This window comes from Protopterus annectens, chromosome 11.part0 (assembly GCF_019279795.1).
Source record: "Protopterus annectens isolate FY-2018-M chromosome 11.part0, PAN1.0, whole genome shotgun sequence".
Taxonomy (NCBI): Eukaryota; Metazoa; Chordata; order Ceratodontiformes; family Protopteridae; genus Protopterus; species Protopterus annectens.
In genome coordinates, this window is record NC_056745.1 from 1,073,498,206 (window position 1) to 1,073,521,186 (window position 22,981).

The 22,981-nt window shown below is 40.6% G+C and overlaps 1 protein-coding gene across 1 annotated transcript in view; it reads right to left on the reverse strand.

Annotated features, from left to right (window-relative positions):
• Positions 1 to 499: 499 nt before the first annotated feature.
• The window catches only part of CCHR11.PART0H12orf29 (chromosome chr11.part0 C12orf29 homolog), a 386,566-nt gene continuing 364,084 nt past the window's right edge, over positions 500 to 22,981 (reverse strand). Inside the window, exon 7 of the mRNA XM_044088426.1 lies at positions 500 to 1,376. Within this exon, the coding sequence (XP_043944361.1) occupies positions 1,185 to 1,376 (192 nt within the window). The 3' untranslated portion in view covers positions 500 to 1,184. The remainder of the gene's footprint in view (positions 1,377 to 22,981) is intronic.

Here is a 22,981-nt window from a genome sequence, read left to right on the forward strand (position 1 = left end):
GAGTGCTGTTTAAACATGACCACTATCCACAGCTTGTGATAAAATCTCAAAACAGATTCAGTGGACAGGACTTATCCTTAACAAAGCCAAACTACCAAGTATCAATTCTTATATGATTTTTTTATATCACAGTATATGAGGTCTGTTAATAACCTGTTCTATGGCTTTACAGATGAAACAGTGTGTGTCTGAGCGTAACCTGGAGTAAATGCAGCAAATACGATTTTGATTATTTTTGGGATGTACAGCTTTTGCCTTACAAATCATTTTACAATGAATATAAAGCATAAAAAACTCAAAAAATAATGGGACACTCGAGAGGCCCAGGAAGGATAGCCAAGCAGCAGGGCCTACTTCAGGTACTTAGGCTAGCAGATGCATCACCAAAAGTCCCTTGTCCCAGTTACCAAATTTAACTGAACAAGATATATCAGTGCACATTATCCAGTTGCCTAAAATTTGCTTCTACATGATTTTTAAAGAACAATTACAGTGCAAGTTTAGAAGACCAGACTTCTATTTTTATTTAGTTATTTTAAGTCTTGTCAAAGCAGCACTTTCATTTTCATCAACGTACCTTGACCACACTGAAATACAGAACTCCAATAACATATTTTGTTGTTGTAGTGGCCCTCAATAGCAAACAAACAAAATATAAAAACAAACATTCTTGATATCAAAACTTTTTGGTGTATTACCAAACAGCATTTTACTCCTGGGAAAAACGAAATTACAGTAAATTTAAATGGTCAAAAGTGCTTTTATAAAACTTCATGCCAAAGTTGCTCTTTTTAAGCATCTGATGGACTGCTTTTTGTACATTTCTTTGACTATGGGTATGATTTATGCAGCTGTATTTAAAAAGCACAGTGACTCCATCCATAAAATATTAACACGTGACTGTGGAAATATTTCTAAACTTAAACAATACCACAGACATAACAGTATTTTAATGATAAGTAACAATGGTCAATTAAATTAGTTTTAACCAGATAAAGATGTACCATTTTACAAGACCACAGATTTTTTTTTATAATTCACAATTCCCTAACTGCAGAGGCCTACAGAAGTAACAATGGAGATGTTTTATTCTGCCAAGCAGAAATTTTTTTGTGGAATGTCAAAACATATATGTACATAGCACTGAAAGCTTCCAGAAGTGCATTTGTTCATTCCTCCTGATCTTAAGCATTATCAAAGTGAATGTCTTTAAGATGTTCAAATCTCTGTCCATTCAGTTTTGAGAAATTAGTAAAAGAAGATTTTGATTCAAAATCATGTTCAAATGTAGAGAGGTCAACATTGATTACAACTGGGTGAGAACTCAGATAGGTATCAGGTAACGGCCATTTTAATCCAAGATGGTGCCGATGAATCTGTAAAACAGAAGAAATTAAACTGTTACAATGAAACACAAAATCTGTTAATACACAAAGACAGTCTGCTCACTAACTTAGCAGTGCCTCTAAATAAACAGTGAATTAGTGCCTACTTTGCTGACATTCACAGCTGATAATGACACAAATATTGCCTACTGGAAGGAAACAAAGGAACAAAATACTATACACAGCAAGCTCCTTTACCGACTTGTATGACACACAGTTTACCAGTTCTGATTCAGGGTGTGCACACTGATTAGCTACCACGGTTTCTGAGGCTGTCCCTGCAATCCTTGGCTGTCCCAATGGGCCCTAAGCTTACATATCCATTGCATCTCCATCCACATCCCAAACATATTACTATCTGGAAAACCCAGCTGACACACAGCCAGAACAGGTTAACACAACCAAATGTTGGGAAACTATATAGCAATGTATCTGTGTGCGTAACTTAGGCACACACACACAGACAGACACAGACACACACAGACAGACACACACACACACACACAAACCAGACAAATGTCACTACTCCTTTCAGAATAAACAATCACTTTTGGCATAATCAATCACTCCTCCAGCAACCAATACACTTGCACTTGTATTACACACTAACTTACAACTATCAAGGTACTTAACTTATTTAATCCTGAACAGCAGGAGGCTAGTTAACAGCTTTCCTTCATGAGATCTAGCCAGGAAATCACTTGCTTCCAGACAGCATTTCTCCAAAATCTTCTGCTGAAGACATCCTTCTTTAGATTTATAATATCTGATAAATGGTGAGTTACAAAAATGTAAAACATGATGGTACTTTGTTAAACAATGGTCTATACACTGGTGTTAGCGTCAAAGGACTGCCTGGAGATGCTGATTTTATATTGCATGTATTTTGTTTACCAAAAACACTAATGTTACAGTCAAACAAATGGGTTTATCTCTGTAAGTGTACAAGCTTGATCCAAGATATCAGTCACAGAATTGTTGGGCTGTTTAAAAGCTTTCCAATGCATTTATGATAAGAGGGGACAGCATACCACGGTTTTGTGATATTGATGGATCCATGCAAATTATACATATAGTAATTTCTCAATATGTCAAAACAATATCAATCTCCAAACCCATATGCATTAGATGGCAAGGGTTGGAGGGTGGCCTAATGGTTAAGGTGTTTGCCTTACAAAGACAACGTGCAGGGTTTGAGTCTCACAAGGGATAATTGGCTAGGCTTAAAATGGCTCACAAGGGCAGTTAGCTTAGTACTAATCTATGAACCTAAGTATCAGTGGCAACACTGTATGCCTTTATGTTTTTAGAAGATAGCACAATTTGCTCCCCTATAGGTCACATGACTTTTAAGAAATTAATGCAGTTATGAAAATATAGGCAACAGTCATAACGGATTTTCCAAAAGAGCATTTATATCTCAGAATGTCTTCACATTACCCACCATGATTTAATGACATTTTTACTAACACCCCCAACAAGACAGTATCACATTTGATTTCTACATTATTAATGTACACATGGAAATATGTTATCTTTCATACCTTTTTGCAAACACTCCTTAACTCCAGCTCTGCAAATCCCATGCTGACCATTTCATTATCAGGCTTTTCAAATCATATCAGTTTGTAGATGCCAACTTGCTATCTTAGTTTTAAATATGTACCTTTACTAGGACTTCGGAAATTAGACTTTGAAAACCGTGACCAGTATGCTCACTTTAGGAGTATGAGAAAATGTCCTGTAAAAGTGAATAGACTCTTACAGGATACACAGAACTCTGCCTTCCTGATGACCACACTCTTGTAGGATGCAAGGAGTTAAACAAAAGCACCCATTCCTTCCCTCCGTAAAGCCTGTGTACCTCATAAATTAAGCTCCCTCCCCCTCAGAAAAATAGTATACCATATCAGAAAACCAACTAATCACCCCACCCTCCATAATGATAACCTCTATAATACTAACTCTTAGATTCTTATGTCAAGCAAACTCCCCGACAAGCTGTATCCCCCTCAAACCTCACTGCTGCATATCCACGTCAACAGATTACACCAGAACCACCTTCTGCACCCCCTACAAATATCATCCTGACTGACAATTCTCTTAACACAAGCCAACAGATGTATTTGCATGCACATTACTTGCATTATCGCCTCCTAGCAAAACCCACTTACCAAAACACAAACCCAACCATCCCTTTCAGCATCCCCTGCCTAATTCACTACATAAGCTATCATCTATCATAATTCTTTTCCTTATACAAGGCAATACGGAACTGAACTCACAGCCCACAGGATACGCTCCTCTCTAATACACTCTTAACAACCCATCATCAAATGCTGCCTAGTGAAGCATCAAAAATAAACTTGAACAATTAGACACCTTCCTGCATTTACACTCTCCAGATATTGTAGCAATCACACGAAGGATTTAACCCACTCTACCTATCACTTTCTCCCAAATTACAACTATATCCTTAACCATCCAGGAACTAGAGTAGGAGATGGGACCACATGCCTACATTAAACAGTACCAAACTAAAAACATTGCACAAGTCACATTAATGTCAAAATATGACCCCAACTGATACTACCTCAACCCCCCTAACGCCGGTGTCAGGATCTTTACAATACATAAGCCTAACACCACCCAGGCCATGAACCAACCAAAGTGAAGTAAAAGACCTCCTCAACTTTAATCAATTTAGCCCCAGGAACAAAACACTAATTATCATGTTAGACTTCAAACTAAACCTTCTGGACAAAACAATGACAACTTAAATAAACGGTTTACTAACCTAGGCTTTCTGCAAACTATAACAAGGCCCATAACATTCAGACCAATCTCCGGAAAAGATGCCTTCATGATCTGATCATAGCAAGCATTCCAGACAAAATCTTCAACTAACAACCCTGGGCCCTCAAAGGTTAATGACTGCCATCCTATAACTTACGTAATCAACAACTTATTAGTAAAACTAAAGTACAACTGATTTAATTCAGACAGTGAATGCAAGAATGCTTCCTAGACCTGAAGGCCACCTTATCCCAAACAGGCTGGCCATTCATCCTACCATGTAAACATCCAAAATTTGTAGCCAACACTCTCAATACTACACAATTTAGAATTAATCATTTCTGATTGTTATTTGCCTTCATAAACCTAATCAAAATAGATGGCTAATGGAAGAAGTCAAAGCAATGTTACTACTAAGGGACAACATTCCCAAAAATATGGAATTACGCCATTATTAAATCCATTCATGAATAAATACATAAATAAACAAAAAATAAATAAAATAAAATAAAAAGATAACCCACTGACTTCCTATCTCAATAATTCCCACCGCTGGGAAACTACTAAAAGACTGGTCTATAACCAGTTTGCAAACTATGTATTGCATAACAACACTTTCTAGTTGCAAGCACAATGGGAAGGAAGAAGCATTTCTACAGCCTCATGGACACTAACAGATCATTGCAATGGACAAATGACAAACAGGTGCAATTTTAATTGACCTTTCAAAAGCCTTCAACACAGTGGACCGCTACCCTCCTTCCAGGTAACTCTCCTAGCACTGGGAATTAAGCACCAAATCCTGCCAGTTTGTAAACAGCTTCCTGTCCAACTGAACATGCCCTGTAAGGACTGATTATTCCTCCTCCTCAGAAACACCCCAACACTAAGGTGCACTTCAGGTGTCTGTGCTTTCCCCTCTGCTTTTTCCCCTCACATTAATGACCTTCTTGTATATACCCACCTTTTCCCAATAATACTATATGCAGATAACATGGTCATGTACACATCTAGCTACTCTCAACATACACAGACCGCCAACAAGACATATCTGATATTAGCAATGGATTCCTCTCAAAACAGGCAATACTCATCCTTTCCAAAACTTCATCACACAGGAGAAAGTTTCCTCTTTACCCAAAGAACAACAACAACTGCCATTAGCCAACACCAAGTCCTTTCAACACTTATGCCAAACTAAATGTCCAATACCATACAGTACTTTATTCTGATCGTGGAAAATCTCACACATCTTATCACCAGCCACCAGAGATGCACTTGGGAAAAAGATTCTTATGGCCCAGCTAGAACACAGCCTACCTCACTTCAGCAACCTTAAAAAAGACCCTTTCCTCACTCCAAACAGTAGCCAACAAAATCTGTTGGTTCATATCACTAGTGCCCACAAAACAACAGCACTGCTGTACACTTATGAACTCTAAATGTTTGCCCACCCAGCAAAAAGCAGATCTAATCTTCAGCTCCCTATTATACAAAGTACTGAACTGAAAGTTGCTCTCAGCGCTGGTTGACAGATTCACAGTAAGGGAACAGATCTATAATCCAAGACCATAACCCTAAACGGCTCCCATAGGGAACCATCTGCACTTCAACCAACTCCAGAGACTTCAGCAATAATTGGAAGTAACACTAGAAGCAAATGAGTATCAATGCCTCGGGAACTCTGGCATTACCCAACTTCCAATGATCACACATCTGCAGGTCTCTTTAAACAACTATACCCAAACTATCCCATTCTACTCTACCTCAACCCTCCTGTCCATCCTTACCAACTTAACCCCCTCTAACAGGAACCTTGCTGTATATTCCCTTTCTCCTCCACAGATGACATACTGGTCAAGTATCACCACAAGCAAAGACTGCAGGCATATGCTACTCCCGCTCATCCTTTTTTACTATATGTCAACATGTATGGATCCAGTACTTAATGTCACTATGTATATTAATCCTAAAACTTGTGTGATGGCAGTACATTTCTGAGTGTTGTACAATGCTAGAAAACCTTTGTTTTTGTACTATATTCATTGTTTATTTGTTTCTTTGTATTTACTCTCCTGGACACAGCCTGAAAAATGTGCTGTTGGCTCAACGATTCTAAATAAATAATCCAGTAAACAAATAATGTAACAGTATAATATATACTAGATTACATCATCTGTTAGTTTCAACATGAAATAAATAACAGTGCAAAGTTAATAAGAATGACAAATGTATCTAACTAAATATATATAGGCTGTCACAACAAACAAAACAATGGAATTAACAAGTCTAAAATTATGCACCAAGCAAATAACTCAAAAGGAAAAAAAAAATTACAAGCAGTATATATAGTTAAAACCCAACAAGGAAATATCAATTTTAAACAGTTATTGAAAACAAATAGGCGATGAACATACACTGAGGTCAAACAAAGAGGCTCAGAAAAAAAAATTCACTAACTTAAGAAAAAAAATTGAAAATGGCATGTACATCTACAGTCACCAGCACTCCAAAAGCTGGATCCATAGATATTAAACTATATATAAAGATCATAATGGCTGTTTCTGGGGCAGTACAACTTCTGTGGGGTTTTCTTCATTCAGAAGCAGCTGGAAATACTCCTTCCATCTGCCTTTGATGTCCTCTGGGCTGGTGAGCAGGTTGTTGCTGGCATCCCTTATGAAGGGTGTCTGACTATCTTCTTTATCTTTCTGTCTTTGCCTTGCAACCTGATATAGTTTCTTTGTGCCCCTTACTGAGTCACTTTCCAGAAGCTGATAGAGTGCCTCTGATGCCCTATTCTTTGCTATTGCAACTTCTTTCTTAGTTTCTTTGTTAGCCAAGCAGTAGTCCTTCTTAGCTTGGTCAGTCTTTTCAATCTCCCACTTCTTCCTGCACTCCTTCTTTCTTTTGATTACTTCCTGCACTTCTACATTCCACCACCAGCTTTCCTTATGTACCTTATTTCCATACCTGGCTCGGCCACATATCTTTTCTGTAGTCCTAACACATGCTGTTTTAGGCACTGCCACTCTTCTTCAACTCCACCTATTTCCTCCTCTTCTTGGGGTGCTAGAGCCCTGAGTAATTCCTTGAACTGCTGTACTTTCTCTCCAGTCAACTTCCAGGTCTTCAGCCTGGTCTCTGTTGACCTTAGAGCCTTCTCTGACCACTGCTTGCAGCTGATTGTGGCAACTACTGGTTTATGCTGTGAACCGACTGTTTCACTGGGGATGACTTTGCAATCATGGATTCTACCCCAGTGCCTTTTCCTTACTAGGAGGAAGTCTACCTGAGTTGCATGATGGCTACTCTTGTATGTGATCTTGTGACTGTCTCTCTTTCTGAACCATGTGTTGGCTACTATCAAGCCATTTGCCAGACAGAAGTCTAGAATGGCTTCTCCTTCTTTATTCCTATTGCTCCACCCATGTGGACCCAGGCAGTCCTCATACCCTGTTCTGTCTGCCCCGATATGTGCATTTAAGTCACCCATTATCAACACCAATTCATGTTGTCCTGCTTTATCTAGTAGGTCCTGCAACTGCTGTCTGAATGCACTCTTTTCCTCACTATCACAACCCTGCTGTGGGGCATAGGCTGAGATTATGTATACTGTCCTATCATTACACTGGAGTCTGATTGCCATGAGTCTGTCATTAATTCTGATGATATCCCTCACTGACTTCTGAAGCCTCTGTCTCACCACAATTCCTACACCATTTCTAGCCTGTCCACCACCTGAGTAGCAGAGTCTGGATCCCAAGCCAAGTGGCTTTGTTGCACTGCCCTTCCATCTTGTCTCTTGGATACACAGGATGTCCAGCCTCCTCCGTATCATCATGTCATCCACTTCTAAGCTGCGTCCTGTCAGTGAACCTACATTAAGCGTAGCAATTCTTAGTTCATGTTTGGCAGGTTGGTTGGTTTTATGTCCAGCTTTCACTCAACAGAGCTATCCCAGGTAACCCAGACTGGGCAACTAGACACCGGCCAGCCAGTAGCCTATTGACCCAGGGCTGCTGGGCTTTTATGGCGGGCACACACTGGCCAATAGGGGCACATATACCCCTCCCACCGTTAGCATGGGTCCCTGGCGTGGGTCAGAGAGTAGGCCGGGTCCTCAACCCACTTATCACCGTAACTACCCATGCCCGTTTTTTGGCGACAGTCAACATGACCGAATCACCTAGAGCCATATTTTACACCATCGAGTGGCTAGCCCTGCCACGGCACGCAGTTTGTGATCCGTGTTCTCCTATCTTGAGGATACTGCGCACCAAAATAGATGCCCAAAGCGGTTGGTCTTTTTACAACTCTTCCCCCCATTGGGCACCATGTAGAGTCTGTGCTGCTGCCCACAGCTCCATTCATTGGTGAGTTTGAGATGGAAACACTCAGCATGTTTTTCGAACATGGGAGAAACCCCACGGAGACACAGAGAGAACATGCAAACTCCAAACAGGCATTAGTCTGAGGTCAGGATCGAACCTTGTACCTTGTGCATTGGAGGCGAAGACCTTAACCTCTAAGCCATCTGGTACAGTAGAAGAGGAGCCCAGCTTAGAAGAAGTAAGAGCAGCACTAAGGAAAATGAAGTCAGGGAAAGCAGCAGGCTCAGATGAGGTCACAGCAGATATGATAAAGATGCTGGGTGAGCTAGGGGAGAAATGGCTCCTGAGGATACTAATTGCTGTGTGGAGAGAAAGGCGCATTCCAGATGACTGGAGAATAAGCATACTCGTGCCAGTGCACAAGAACAAATGGGACATCTACAACTGTGGACAGTACAGAGGCATCAAACTCCTACCACACTGCATGAAAGTTCTGGAGAGGGTGATTGATAAACGGATACGCAGAATAGTAGAATGTAAGATGGGAGATGAACAGTTCAGATTCAGATCAGGATGCAGCACAATTGACCCGATGTTTGCATTAAGACAGATACTTGAGAAGAAACTAGAGAAGAGGAGAGAGTCAAACTGGGCTTTCCTAGACTTGGAGAAAGCATATGACAAGGTCCCAAGAAAGCTGATCTGGGCAGTACTGCGGTGGTTTGAAGTCCCAGAAACATTGGTAGAATTAGTACAGGCTATGTACAAGGACCCAGTACCCAAGTACGAACAGTGTTTGGCCTCACTGAGGGGTTCCCAGTGGGAGTGGGTGTACACCAGGGTTCAGCTCTGAGCCCACTGCTGTTCATACTGGTAATGGACTACATCAGCAAACAGGCTGTAGGGGTCAGAGCAACAAAGCTGCTGTATGCAGACGATGTGGCAGTACAGGCAGACTCTGATCTAGAACTTCAGCAAAGGATAGGAGAATGGAATGCAAATCTGAAGGCACATGGGATGAAACTAAGCACAGATAAGACAGTGGTAATGGCAGCAGATTGGGGAAATCAGAAGAAGCTGAGAATAGAGACAGATGGGAAGATAGTGGAACAGGTAAACAGCTTCAAGTATCTGGGAGGGGTGGTTGAGGAGAAGGGTAGTCTGAATGAAGAGGTCAAAGCTAGAATCAGAGGGGCTGCAGCCAACTGGCTTAGAGTATCAGGTGTAGTCTATGACAGAAGAATGCCAAAGAAGCTGAAAAGTAAGGTGTACAAGACAGTGGTGCGACCAGTACTACTGTATGGTACAGAAACCTGGGCAGTAAAGGCAGAACAGTTGAAGAAGCTAGAGGTGATGGAAATTAAGTGCCTGAGAAAGGTGGTAGGATGCACACTGCGGGACAGGCGAATAAATGAGGACATAAGAGCAGAAGCCAAAGTAGCTCCAATTGCAGAAAAGATCAAAGAGAACAGATTACGATGGTATGGGCACATGTGTAGAAAAGCAGAAGGCAATCTGGTGAGGGAGATTTGGGACAGACAGGAAGAAGGTAAGAGGAAGCGAGGGCATCCAGCAAAGAGGTGGATGGATTATGTGAAAGAAGATCTGCGACAGTCAGGCATGAGTGTTGAAGAAGGCAGGAGAGTGGCACTGAATCGAGAGAGTTGGCGACAGTTAATACGATACCCCGACCCCATGTAAATGGGAAAAAGAGGGATGATGATGATGATATAAAGATCATAATGTGAAAAATAGTATTTCAAATCTATATAGGCAATTAATAACTTACAAAACAATACCTACAATATCTTATTGGCAGTATATATCTGAAGGTCATTCATTACATTTAACTGAAGAATTCAAATAAAATATTTTACTATCAGTAAAACATACAGCTAGTTCACAGTACTGGAAAATCTTTAATTGGAAATATTTACATAGAGCATTTTTAACCCCAGATAAAATCACTAAAATCAGTCCTTCCAGAAAGGGAATATGTTGGAGAGGCGAACAGGAATCTAAAGCTGACTGGAATCGTATTTTTTATGATTGTGCTAAAATTAAACCATACTGGAATGGAATCAATAACTTTTTACAGGCCTTATTCAGTGAAGCCTTTATTTTATCTAAAGCTTTGATCTTGCTGAATGTAAACAAAGGTCCTCATTTGAACAAAACAGATCTGTATTTATTATGGACAATATTTGCAATCTTTAGGAAATGCATAACTAGAAGCTGGAATTCAAACATCACCAACTATGGAAAACTTTTTAGATCTATTGAGTTCACTTTTGATGGAAATCAAAATGAAAGAACAAAGGATTTATCCTAGGCCACTGGTAAACAATCAATGGCAAAAAAGTTTTCGCATTAATGGTAAGCCGTGGTGGTGCAGCGGTAGCGTTGTCGCCTCACAGCAAGAGGTTCTCCCGTTCGATTCTCGGCTGGAGCGCCTTGTGTGTGGAGTCTGCACATCCTCCCCACGGTCGAGTGGCGTCCGAAAGACATGCGTGAATGTGCGTGCCTTCGTTGAAGGTTGGGCGTCGGGCTGGCACCTTGGCACTGTAAAAATCTACTGCCAATCATTAGCAGACCGGAGTTCCGCTGTGGCGACCCCTAACTGGGAAAAGCCAAAAGAAGAACAACATTAATGGACACTTTACAACTAATAACAGACATTCTCTGATAACTATACATAGTTACTACTGTACAGTAAATGAGAACTTTGGGTTATTAGTCAGGCTGACCGTAAATAATGTATATAGTTGCTTAAAATGTTATACATAAAATACTATGAAAAGTTTTTACAATATTATTTGAAAATAAAAACAATATGAATATTTAGAATCCAGAAAAGGGATACATCACCAAAAGCCACCCAATGCACCATCCTTATACACTCACACTGAGCAGTACCAATCAGATCCATGGTTCCAGAAACAACAGTTACTTGCAAACTGCTGTCAAGAACATTAACAGTCAGACCAAGACAAGAGTACATTTAGTCCCAAAGTTGAACCAACCAGCAAACTCCGTATAACCATCAGGTCCAAAGGCGAAGTGGCTACAATGTAATACAAGGAAACAAGAGTCAACAATGTAGCGAACTGCTGTATACTCCAAATGAAGAATATTATTATTTATTAGAAGTGATAAGCCGAGATGGCCACTAGTATTCTCATAAAGTTAGAAAAAAAGCTCTGATTAATACATGGGCACCCTTGCAGAGATATCTGAAGGAAGCACCAATTGGCTGTAGGCATGTTGTCCTGATAACTCTGTCAAAACTTTGAGGTACTGTGAGCAGTCCTGCATCTAATCTTTCTGTAAACATTACTGGATGAATAGATGCATATTTTTTAAATTAACTGTTTTTTTTTTTTTTTTTTTAGCAAAACAGCTAGCTTGGAAACAGTTTAGAAGGGAGAGAGACAGAATATGGCTCTGACAGAGGCTCACACAGCCAATAAGCCCAAGCAGAAGGCAGCAGTCGGAAATGCAAAAAAAAAAAAATCCTTTACAACCTTCTCTCAACTCCCTCACTAGCTTCCTCACTAGCATTCTGTTCTAAACCTGACTGACCAACTTATCCCTTATTACTTGAATCACCCTACCTTCTCATCTCTGAAACTATTTCATCTTAACTACTACTATGCTTCTCATCTCTGAAACTATTTCATCTTAACTACTACTATGCTTCCTCTCTATCATAGTCTTACTTATTACTTGATTCTCTAAAAATGTCACATATTACTTCTAGATGTATTACTTAACTGCTTCTCCATTTCACTTTCCTTTATCTTCCTTTCTTATCTACATCTATACTACATTTTCTTTTCTTAACTATTATTATTTATCTACAATTAAATGTAACTTCATTTAATTATACTAAGTCTAGTCAAATATGTGTAGCCCTCTTTATATGTACTTTATAAATTTGCAACCTCATATTATTTCTCTTTTCTTTACAGAAAATGTATTAGCATTCTAAGTATGTATTTCTGTAGATGTGAACTTTATTTGAAATGTGTGGAGCTTTTCTCCCCGGGTCTCTACTGAAAATGGACATATATCCAGCTAGACTAGCCAGGTCAACAAATGTAAAATAAAATAAATAAATAAATAAATTCTGTAAGAAGTTATTTCAGAGAAAAAGTGTCTTAGATCTCTCAACAGAGACAATAAGCACCAATTCACTATTCTGAGCCAAAGGACAGAACTGCAAGAGCAGTGGGACTTAACATTTATTAAAATCAAGTGGAAGAACTTCCTGCCCGAGGTTAAGAAAAAGTACAGTTTTGTACCTACCATAAATGTAAATGTTCGAGTGTTCACCCTGCTGCAGTCATCACATTTGGGTTATCCTGCCATCAGGCGGTCCCGCGGTCGGCCTGAGTTCCAAAGTCTTGGTCCGGCGTCGGTTGCTGTCGCTTCCTCCCTAATGTCAGTTCGCCGGGGGTATATAAGAGGCATCCAACACCATTTTCTTCAGTTTTTCTTGCCCCAGATGTCAGGTGCCCCCAATAGGTAGGCAATACATATTGTTATATACAAATATACAAGCAAAAATGAAACAATACTTTCAGTCACAAGCAAATACACCACAGAGGTTGTATAGGATAGAAAGGTCTGGATAAGTCCAGCTAGTTCAGAGGGGATGGAGGGAGGGTAAACTGGACTGCAGCAGGGTGAACACTCAAACATCTACATTTATGGTAGGTACAAAACTGTACTATGTTCATCGTGTTACCCTGCTGCAGTCATCACACTTGGGTTGAATCCCAAAGCTAAGGATGGATGGTGGAGTTAAACAGGGTTAGAAGAGGCTAGTAGGCCCTGCAAAACTGCAGTGGCAAAGCCAGCTCTAGTCTTAGAATATAGAGGTAAGTGATAGTGTTTGGTGAAGGTGTGCACTGAACTCCAAGTTGCAGCTTCCAGAATATCCTTGGTTGGTACCCCCCTGAGAAAGGCTGCTGATGTAGCTGTGGCCCTGGTGGAGTGGGGCCTAATGCTAGTAGGTACCGGTTTCCCATGATGCGTGTAGCAGAAATGTATGCAATGACCTATCCATTTTGAAATGGTCTGTTTTGAAATACCTTTTCCTTGAGTTCCTGCAGCATAGGCTACAAAGAGCTGGTCAGAGTTTCTGAAAGCCTTGGTTTTATCCAAGTAGTAACGTAATTGTCTGTGAATGTCCAAAGAGTGCAGGAGTCTTTCTCCTTTGTTCTGGGGATTTGAGAAAAAGGTGGGCAAATGAATGGTTTGGTTTAGGGCCACACTGGATACCACTTTTGGCATAAAGGAAGGGTTAGTTCGCAGAGAGACTTTGTCTTGATGAAAAATGAGGAAAAGCTCCACTGCCATTAGTGCCTGCAGCTCTGAGACTCTTCTAGCTGAAGTTATTGCTAGCAGCAGGGCAGTTTTCCATGAAAGAAACTTTAAATCAGCTGAGAAAGCTGGTTCAAAGGGCGGCAGTGTAAGTTTTTCCAGAACAAAGTTGAGATCCCAAGTAGGTGTTGGTGCTCTCCTGGGCGGTCTTATGTTCTTAGCCCCTCTGAGGTACTGCCTTAGGAGTGGATGTGAAAATAAAGGAGGATCCGTGTTGTAATGAGCTAAAATTGCTGAGGCGTGGATCTTAATAGATGAAAAGGAAAGTCCTTTGTGCAACATCTCAGTCAGATATTGTAGAATCTAAGGAATGTTTGGATCAAGGGGATTTTGGCCTTTAGGCACAAAATTTTTTCCATTTGTCTGAATAGGTTTTCCTGGTGCTGGGCCTCCTGGCCTCCAGAATGACATCCATAACAGCTTTGGATAGCGGTGTTGGTTGACTGTTTAGGTAATTTGCCATGCAGCCAGGTTTAAAGTCTTGAGCTGGCTGTGTAGAATTTGATTGTCTCGCTGAGTGAGCAGGTGAGGAATTTGTGGTAAAATCCATGGTGGGCCGTGGGCCATGTTCTTTAGAATTGGATACCAGTGCTGGCGTGGCCAGTCTGGTGCAATGAGTATCATTTGTGGCCTCTCTAATCTGACTTTCATCAGCACCTTTGCTAGAAGAGGCAGTGGAGGAAAGGCATACACTGTTAATGTTTTCCAACTGAATGAGAGGGCATCCACTTTCCGAGCTTGTGGGTGGAATGTCCTTGTACAAAATTTTTGAAGTTGGTAGTTTTGGGGGTTGGCAAACAGATCTATGTCTGGGCATCTCCATTTCTGAGTTATCGTTGCAAATACTTGTGGATCCAGTTTCCACTCGTGGGGATCCATGATGTTTCTGCTTAGGTCGTCTGCCAAAATGTTTTTCTTTCCTGGCAGGAATTGTGCTTGTAGTTGAACTTGATAAGACAGTGCTGTGTTCCACAAGATCATTCCTTGCCTGTATAGAGGGTAGGAATGTGTGCCCCCTTGCTTGTTGATGTACCACATTACTGTGGTATTGTCAGTCTTTATCAGTAGTTGTCCTGGGTGTAAGAGGTCCTTGAAAGCTGTTAGGGCATTCTGTACAGCTAGCATTTCCTTTTGATTGATATGCATATGCCTTTGATCTGTAGTCCATTTTCCCTGAATGCAATGCCCTGCCATGTGTGCTCCCCAGACGTAGTCCGATGCATCTGTTGTCATAGTTTGCCTGGCTGTGGGTAATGTGAAAGGCTGACCATTGTTGAAGTGACATGCCTGTGCCCACCATAGAAACTCCTGTTGAAGGCAGGGAATGAGTGGTATCATTGTTTCCAAACTGTGGCTGTGCTGAGAACATGCGCTTTTCAGGTACCATTGTAATTTCCTCATATGCAGTTTTGCAAATGGTATTAGTAGTATGCAAGATGCCATGAATCCCAAGGACTGCAGAATTTTTCTTGCAGGGAGTTGGGTCTTTGTTGCCATTATTTTGAAGTATTGAGTCAGCTGTTGTTGCTTGTCTGGCGTGAGATAAGCCATCTGGGTCGTTGTATTCAAGCTAGCACCCAGGAATATTATGTTTTGTGAGGGCACTAGTTTTGATTTCTTTTCGTTTACTGTGTACCCTAGGCAACTTAGAAGGTGTTTGACAAATGCCAGATGTTTTAAAAGAATGTCCTTGCTTTCTGCTTGAATAAAGTAGTCGTCCAGGTATGGGTATATTTGAATTCCTCTTTGTCTGCAGTATGCAATTACTGGTGCCAGGCATTTTGTGAAGACCCTGGGCGCAGTAGATAAGCCAAAGGGCAGTGCAGAGAATTGATAATGGGTTGAACCTGCAATGAAGCGGAGGTATCTTCTGCAATTTTGTCTGATAGGGACATGCAGGTATGCCTCCTTGAGATCCAACGTTACTAGCCAAGCCTTCTTGCCCAGCATGGGAAGAAGCTGCTGTAGTGTTAGCATCTTGAATTTTGGTACTTGCAGATAGGTGTTCAGAATTGAAAGATCCAGAATGCGTCTCCATACTTTGTCCTTTCTGGGGACTAGAAAGAGTCTTGAGTAAAAGCCTTGTCCTTGCTCCTGTGTAGGTACATGTTGAATGGCTCTCATGTCCATAGGAGCTGTAATTTGTTTTTGTGCCTCTGCCCATTGATTTGGTGGCAGGTTTGGCATTCCTTTTATCCTTGGCAAGGTATGAAAGTGGAATTTGTATCCTTGTGATACAATGTTTAGGACACATTTGTCTTTTGTGATGATGTGCCAGTTGTCTGCAAAAAGTGCTAATTTTCCTCCCAAGGGAGCTGCCAAGAGAGATTTGCTTGGAAGTTGAAGGGTTGAGTCATTGTGTTTGTCTTCTGCTAGCTTGGGGCCTGTCTTCACCTCCTTTCTGGGTTGTGGCACCCCATTGGCGAGGTTTGTAAGGGCCTTGTGACTGACCTCTGCCCCTTGGGCATCTGTATTTGCCCCTCTGTGGTCTGTCAGAAGCTGGAAAGGACCAATTTTTTTGTTGGCCAAATTCTGCTGAAACGAAGGGGTTGTACCTGTAAGAAATCCTTGACCATCTGCATCCTCCATTTTCTTTAAAACCTCTTCTGCTTTGACACCAAATAAGACATCCTGCTGTAAAGGTGCATCCAATAATTTTGCTTTTACATGATTAGGTAGGGTTTGTTCTTTTAACCAAGCATGTCTGCGTATGACAGACCCAGTAACAGCTTCTCTACAGGAAGCTTCCAATGAATCAAATCCACAGTGTAAAGTATGTTTGCCCACCTGTTCAGCTGCATGCAACAGATCCTGCATTTCTTTGAATTCAGCCTGTTCAGAATGTGTGCTCAGTTTTAGTTTTAATTGAGACATTAGGTATTGCTGATATTTCAGCATGTGGAACCGACAATTTAATGCTCTCATAGCCAGAGTAGCTGAGGTGTACATCTTCTTTCCCCATCTATCTAGGGCTCTGGAATCCCTTTCTGAGGGTACAGGATTTTTCGCCATAGAAGCTTTGGCCCCTTTGGGACCCTGGGAAATTGTTTCTGGGTCAGCCAGATGACTTTTATAAAGGAATTTGTGTGTGTCAAGTACTCTGTAGTATCTGTCTGGTTTGGCTGGAGCAGGAGGTAGGGAGTCTGGATTTAGGCTAGACTCTAAGTAAACATCATCCACAATATCTAAAACTGGAGGGATAGCAAGTGGTCTGCTGGGGTAGTAAAAGAAACTCTCTGAGCCTTTTCTTAGAAGCAGAGTAGTCCTGGCCTTCCCAGTGGAAATGTTCCCTCATGGTATGTAAAGTTTCCCCAAAGGAGTAGTCTTCAGGGGGAGATGCTGAGGGAATAGAGTCTTCAGCATCAGAATCTTCATAAGGGGGAATAGTGTAATCCTGTTCCTCAGAAGAATCTGAGGAAATAGAAACCTGGTCAGAGGAAGCATAGTCCTCCCCTTGTCTAGGCCTTTTATCAGGAGGGGGATGGGAACCCCTGATTAGGGAAATCAAATCTTCTGCCATCTTAAGCATCTGTTTCTTAGGCATGGGGTCTTGAACAGGAGACTGATGTACAGTCTTTTTTGGTTTTAATGGAGTTTTTAGCTTAGCATAAGATTTAATAGTGAGTGTAGTCGGTCTGAAGACACCTTCTGAAACCGAAGGCATTTCTACTGCACCAGGATCACTCTCTGCTCCGGTGTCGGAAGGGCCTAATGAAGATGGTTGCGATGGCCTAGTACACTCTGCTTGAGAATCCAAAGCTGTCTGGGGTTCCATTTCCGTGGTCGTCAGGGGCTGCTTAGGCGACTCACTGAAAACCGGAGAACCGGCGACAGGTCCAACAGAGGCCTCGGAGTCTGGCTTGGTTCTAGGCTGCCTGTCCTTATCCTTGCGGTTTTTATGCATGCTGGTCATTGGCTGCTCCGACGGCATGATATAATTAAATTTCCTACCAAAGTAATGTCATGCGAAGTCAAAACGGCGTTTGATAGTTCGTTTATTAAACCTAGCACAAAATCGACAACCTGTGACGTCGTGGTCTGGGCCTAGGCAAGGAATACAATAAGAGTGGAAGTCCTTATGAGGTATTTGCTTCCCACAAGAAATGCAATTGTTAACTTTTTCTGACATCGGACTGAGGCAAGAAAAGGTTCCCCAATGGGGTACTTAGCTTTATTGAAGACTTCGGACTGAAATTCGATTCGAAAATCTCAGGTGTCGGCCGACCGGCACTTGCGATCTGTTTCTGCTTCGGGCACCGAGCGTCAAGAAAGACTGAAGAAAATGGCGTTCGATGGCTCTTATATACCCCTGGTGCATTGACGTCAGGGAGGAAGCGACAGCAACTGACGCCGGACCAAGACTTTGGAACTCAGGCCGACTGCGGGACCGCCTGACGGCATCATAACCCAAGTGTGATGACTGCAGCAGGGTAACACGATGAACATCTGAGGACACTGAAAACGCAGCACAACAAAATAATTTAAAATTAAATGGGATGCAAAGAGAGTAGAAGGCCAGAATCTAGTAACCTTTTTCCTCAAGGAACTGAATGTGCTACGTAAAGCTTCTCCCCCATCAAAGACTAAAAGAGCTATCAGGATTAAATTTGGTCTCCAACCAATCTCCTCCATCACATTATTGCCAAGTTCCGTAATTACCGTGACTGAGAGGAAGTTCTGAAATAGCTTGATAAAGTTGCCATACGGGAAGAGTTCAAGACTTGACAATGAGAGTCCCAAATCGCCAAATAATTAAATGCAAAGCCTGCCAGTAAAACTCTTGTTACCCAAAAAAAGTGTTTTTGCCCCGAATGTGTGTGTGTGTGGGGTGGGGGGGGACCGCACCTCCTCCCCAGTACTTATGTATACAAACTCGAGATCACTGCACACTTAATTCCTCCAAGTTTCAGGACTCATATTATCAGGTATTGAAAATACAGCACAAACTTGATAATAGGTGCAGTGGTCTAATGTGCTCCTAATTATAGTACTGCACTTTTCTACAAGTGCAAAATATTTATATGAATATTGAAGAAATTCAAAGAACTGGGATATACTTTTCAACTTAAATTTCCTGCTGTACTACATGTTCATAAATGGGGCCAAAAAGATACAAGTTTTTTTGAGAAAGTTGATGCTTTTCTGGTGTGGCACAAGTCAAGATCTTACTACATCAACCACTGCCAAGGATGAACATATATATTCTAAAAGAAATGTTACACACTCCACTGACTATTTTGCACTTCTCCCTGCCACCTGGCAGCATCCTCTACCCACCATTTACAGCCTTTTGTTGATTTCAATGAAGAGCTTGCTTTTGGAGAAATAGACTTGGTGAGTCCAGATGCTTCTATCAAGGATCTGTGCCAACCTGAACAGGAACAAGGACCATGCATCAGTATTCCAAAAGGGAACCATCATTACAGCAGGAACCTGCCCAGTTTGAACTACAAGTGCAGTAGCTTTTTTTTTTTTTTTTTGCACAATTTAATTCAGTGACATTATCTGTGGGCATTTCTTTATAGCTCATCTGTTACTCAGCTTTGTAAAATGCTCTGCAGATGCTTGTGGGAAAAAGCTGCTGATCACACTCTCCCTCTACATTTGTGGAGGTAGGGTTGATTGTTCTCCCCCTAATTGTTCTATTTGGCTGAATGTTTGTGTTACTAGTTTAAGTTGGCTACTGTTGTGGGTAATACTGAGCCCACAGTGAGTGCATTCATAGTTGAAAGTTAGAGACAGTAAGAGGAGATGCTGAGGGGGAGGGTTGCTCCCAGGGGAAGAGGGTAAGTTGGCCCGTTCCCACTACCTGATTCCCACCAGGGAACAGAAGGCTGATTGAGATACTCAGACAGGAACAAATGGGCTTAGCGGAGCTCACCTAGCTAGGGAATGCCCGTCTCCCTTCTCCCAGGAATGAATGGCCCAAATGGCTGCAGATGAAGACCCAATGGGGAGGTCAAGAAGCAAAACAAAAAAAAAATCTAACCACATAAAGTCTTTTCTGTCAGGCCTAGTGTCACCAACCGCAATCCAGTAAAGCTGCTTTTACAGCATCTCCAGGGGAAAATTTACTTTAGCTTGTAGAATACCTACGCAATATTCCCAACAATCTCCAAGAAATGCCTTGAACTGAGAGTGTTGCCACATTCACCACTGACTATCAGCACCTTAACAGCTGCACAAAAAAGGTGTCTGAATGAAGAGGTGACAAAATCAGCAGAAAAGGAGAGCAGTATTGTTGGAACTGAATTCATCCTCTTGTCTTGATGAGTTCCTTCACAAGGTGGGCCGTCTTCATAAAATCTCATCAAGACGACACTGATATACACACTGTATTTTACACAGCATGTTTTATGCAGAGGAATGGTAAAAAACAAAAAAAGACAGCTGGGTACACAAGTTCTTTTTACACACTTTAATTTAGTGAAGTCCTGGTTATGCGTACTGGTACTAGGACTGGAAAAACTGCAGTGTAGAATCCTCAAGACACAAACATTCCTACAATGTGAGCCACAAACTGAGAACCAACAAGCACTTGCACAATGAAGGGAATAGACAGGAACAACAAGAAAACAGAATTAAAAACTGTGTTTATTATAAAATTGAGCGCTTTCGTCGACTTTAACAATGACACTTCATCAGAATAAAAGTACAAATCACATCTCAACATTTAAATAACCCTCTCCCCCACCACATGTTTAAAATACACCTGTTCTCAATATCAGTATCTCAATTCTGCATACTCTAATAGGTCTTCACATGGTCCACCACTATTATTTTTTTGTATAATATCAAGACCAAAAAATAAAAATTTGTAAGAAGGAAAACCAGAGATGTTTAAAAAGTGCATCTGTATATTTTTTTTATGTTTAATATCAGACAATGTTTATACATTCTCTAAGTTTCCTTTTTATTTTACCCACATAGAATCTTTCACAGTTTTGACACACGGCAAGATATACTATTCCTATAGCATTACAATTGCAATGAAACTTAGACCTATTAGAGTATGCAGAATTGAGATGACAAATTAAATTAAATGTGTGGCTGTATCCAGGCTTAAATGATGGAGTTTCTTTAAGCAGTGCGCTTAGATTACGTTCATATAAAGTTTGATTGGTGGATAACTAAAACCAATGACTTGTATGTGACTGGTGTATTTTAAACATGTGATGAAGGCTTGAGATGCGATTTATACTTTTATTCTGATGAAGTCTCATTGCGATAATCGACAAAAGTGTTTAATTTTATAATAAACACAGTTTTTAGTTCTGGTTCCTGGTTGTTCCTATCTCAGTGCTTGCTGGTGGCTGTCTATTCCCGCCATTGTGCAATTCACACAATGTGGTTAGGCCAGATTCAGGGGGAGGATGCTCCCTGTTGTAGAAGAAAGTAGCAGTTCACAAAAAAACACAAAAACCGACAGGCCAAAAAGAGCTATAAAAATGATACAGTGGACTATTCAGGATAAGGAAGATATACTACTATGCAAGAAGCCCAGAATTTCCAAATATAAAATATTCAAGAAATTAAGAGAAATTAGAGGAAAGAAAAATACTTACATAAGAAAAACTGTCAAAAGCTTCAAATGCAAATTTGCATTAATTAATACAACAGATAGAAGAAAAACATTAAACAGACAAAGAAAAACTGGGCCACTTGGAAAAAGAGGCAACAGTGGAAGTGTGAAAATATAAAGAACAAAACATAGAGATTTTTGAAAGGTATAAGTAAGAAACATGGGCATGGAAATGAAAAAGAGAGATCTAATATGCTACACTTATGCAAAGAAGAAAGCAAAACTAATCCATACAAAAAAGCAGCTTCAAAGATGTTTGAAGAGAAATACAAGCAAAGGCACCCAGATATGGAAAATTTCACAATACAAAAAATAAGATCACAAAAGGAGAACATAGAACAGAAGATAAATAAAGAAGAAGTTAAACAAATGAAAGCTGAAGTTATGGAACACCTGTGAAGTGAAGGATTCAGTGTAGAAAATTTAACACAGGTTATGTCCAGCATGATGGAACAATGCATCTCCAAATTAAAGGGAAACAGGTGGAGAAGGGAGATATCTGAAGAAGAAATATGGGCACAGGGGAAAAAAAGATTTAATATGGTACAATATTAATGCAAAGGAGAAACAAATAATTAATAAAAAAAGCAGCACCAAAGATATTTGAAGAGAAATACAGACAAAGGCAAATGGATATGGAAATTTTCACAATACAAAAACAGAAGAAACCAACAGTGGGAAGTAGAAACGAGGATTAGTAATGGAGAAGTTTAGAAAATGAAGTTATGGATTTACTGTCAAAAATCCAACTCAGCTAATGTCACAGCTTGATAGAACATTGAGTCTCCAGATTAAGGAGAAAAAGGTAGAATGGGAAGCATCTGATCAATTGCCACATGAACATGCTCTGGAGCCTTTCAAAGGAACACAGTACAAAAGTTCAGTTGGAGTTGCACAGCAAGAAAAGGGGCAGGAAATGGTGGCAGCTCTGGTGCAGTCAGTGTTGTAGAGTAAGAGGCCAGTGAGTTTGCATATGAAAGGGCAATGGATGATGCAGTATACAGCTGAAGAGAATATGGAAGGCAGTCTGGAACTTTCTGTAGAGTGCCTACAGGAAAAAGAGCACAGAATGTGCCCTCAGTTTAGAACCTAAGGGAAGAGTTGCTTGACTTAACAGAGATTGACAGACATACTAATATCAATGAAAGAAATGCATTACGGAAAGTAAATAAGACCCAACATGTTATAAAACAGATGAATGCAATAATCAAGATTATTAACAGAAGAATCATGTGATATAACAGAAGTAAATGGAATATATTACTGTGTAGCTAATTACCACAAAAACACAAAGCAACAAGGGAAAGGAAGAAATTAAATGCTACCATGGAAGCATCAAACAGAGAAAATTATAATACAATTACGACAAGAAGTGTCACGGTTAGAAAAGTACAGGAGAGGAAAAAGATCAACAAAAAAATTAGAAAGATGCACATGATAAAACAACATGCATTATCAGAACAGATCAGGATCTATTGTACACTACTGCAAATAAT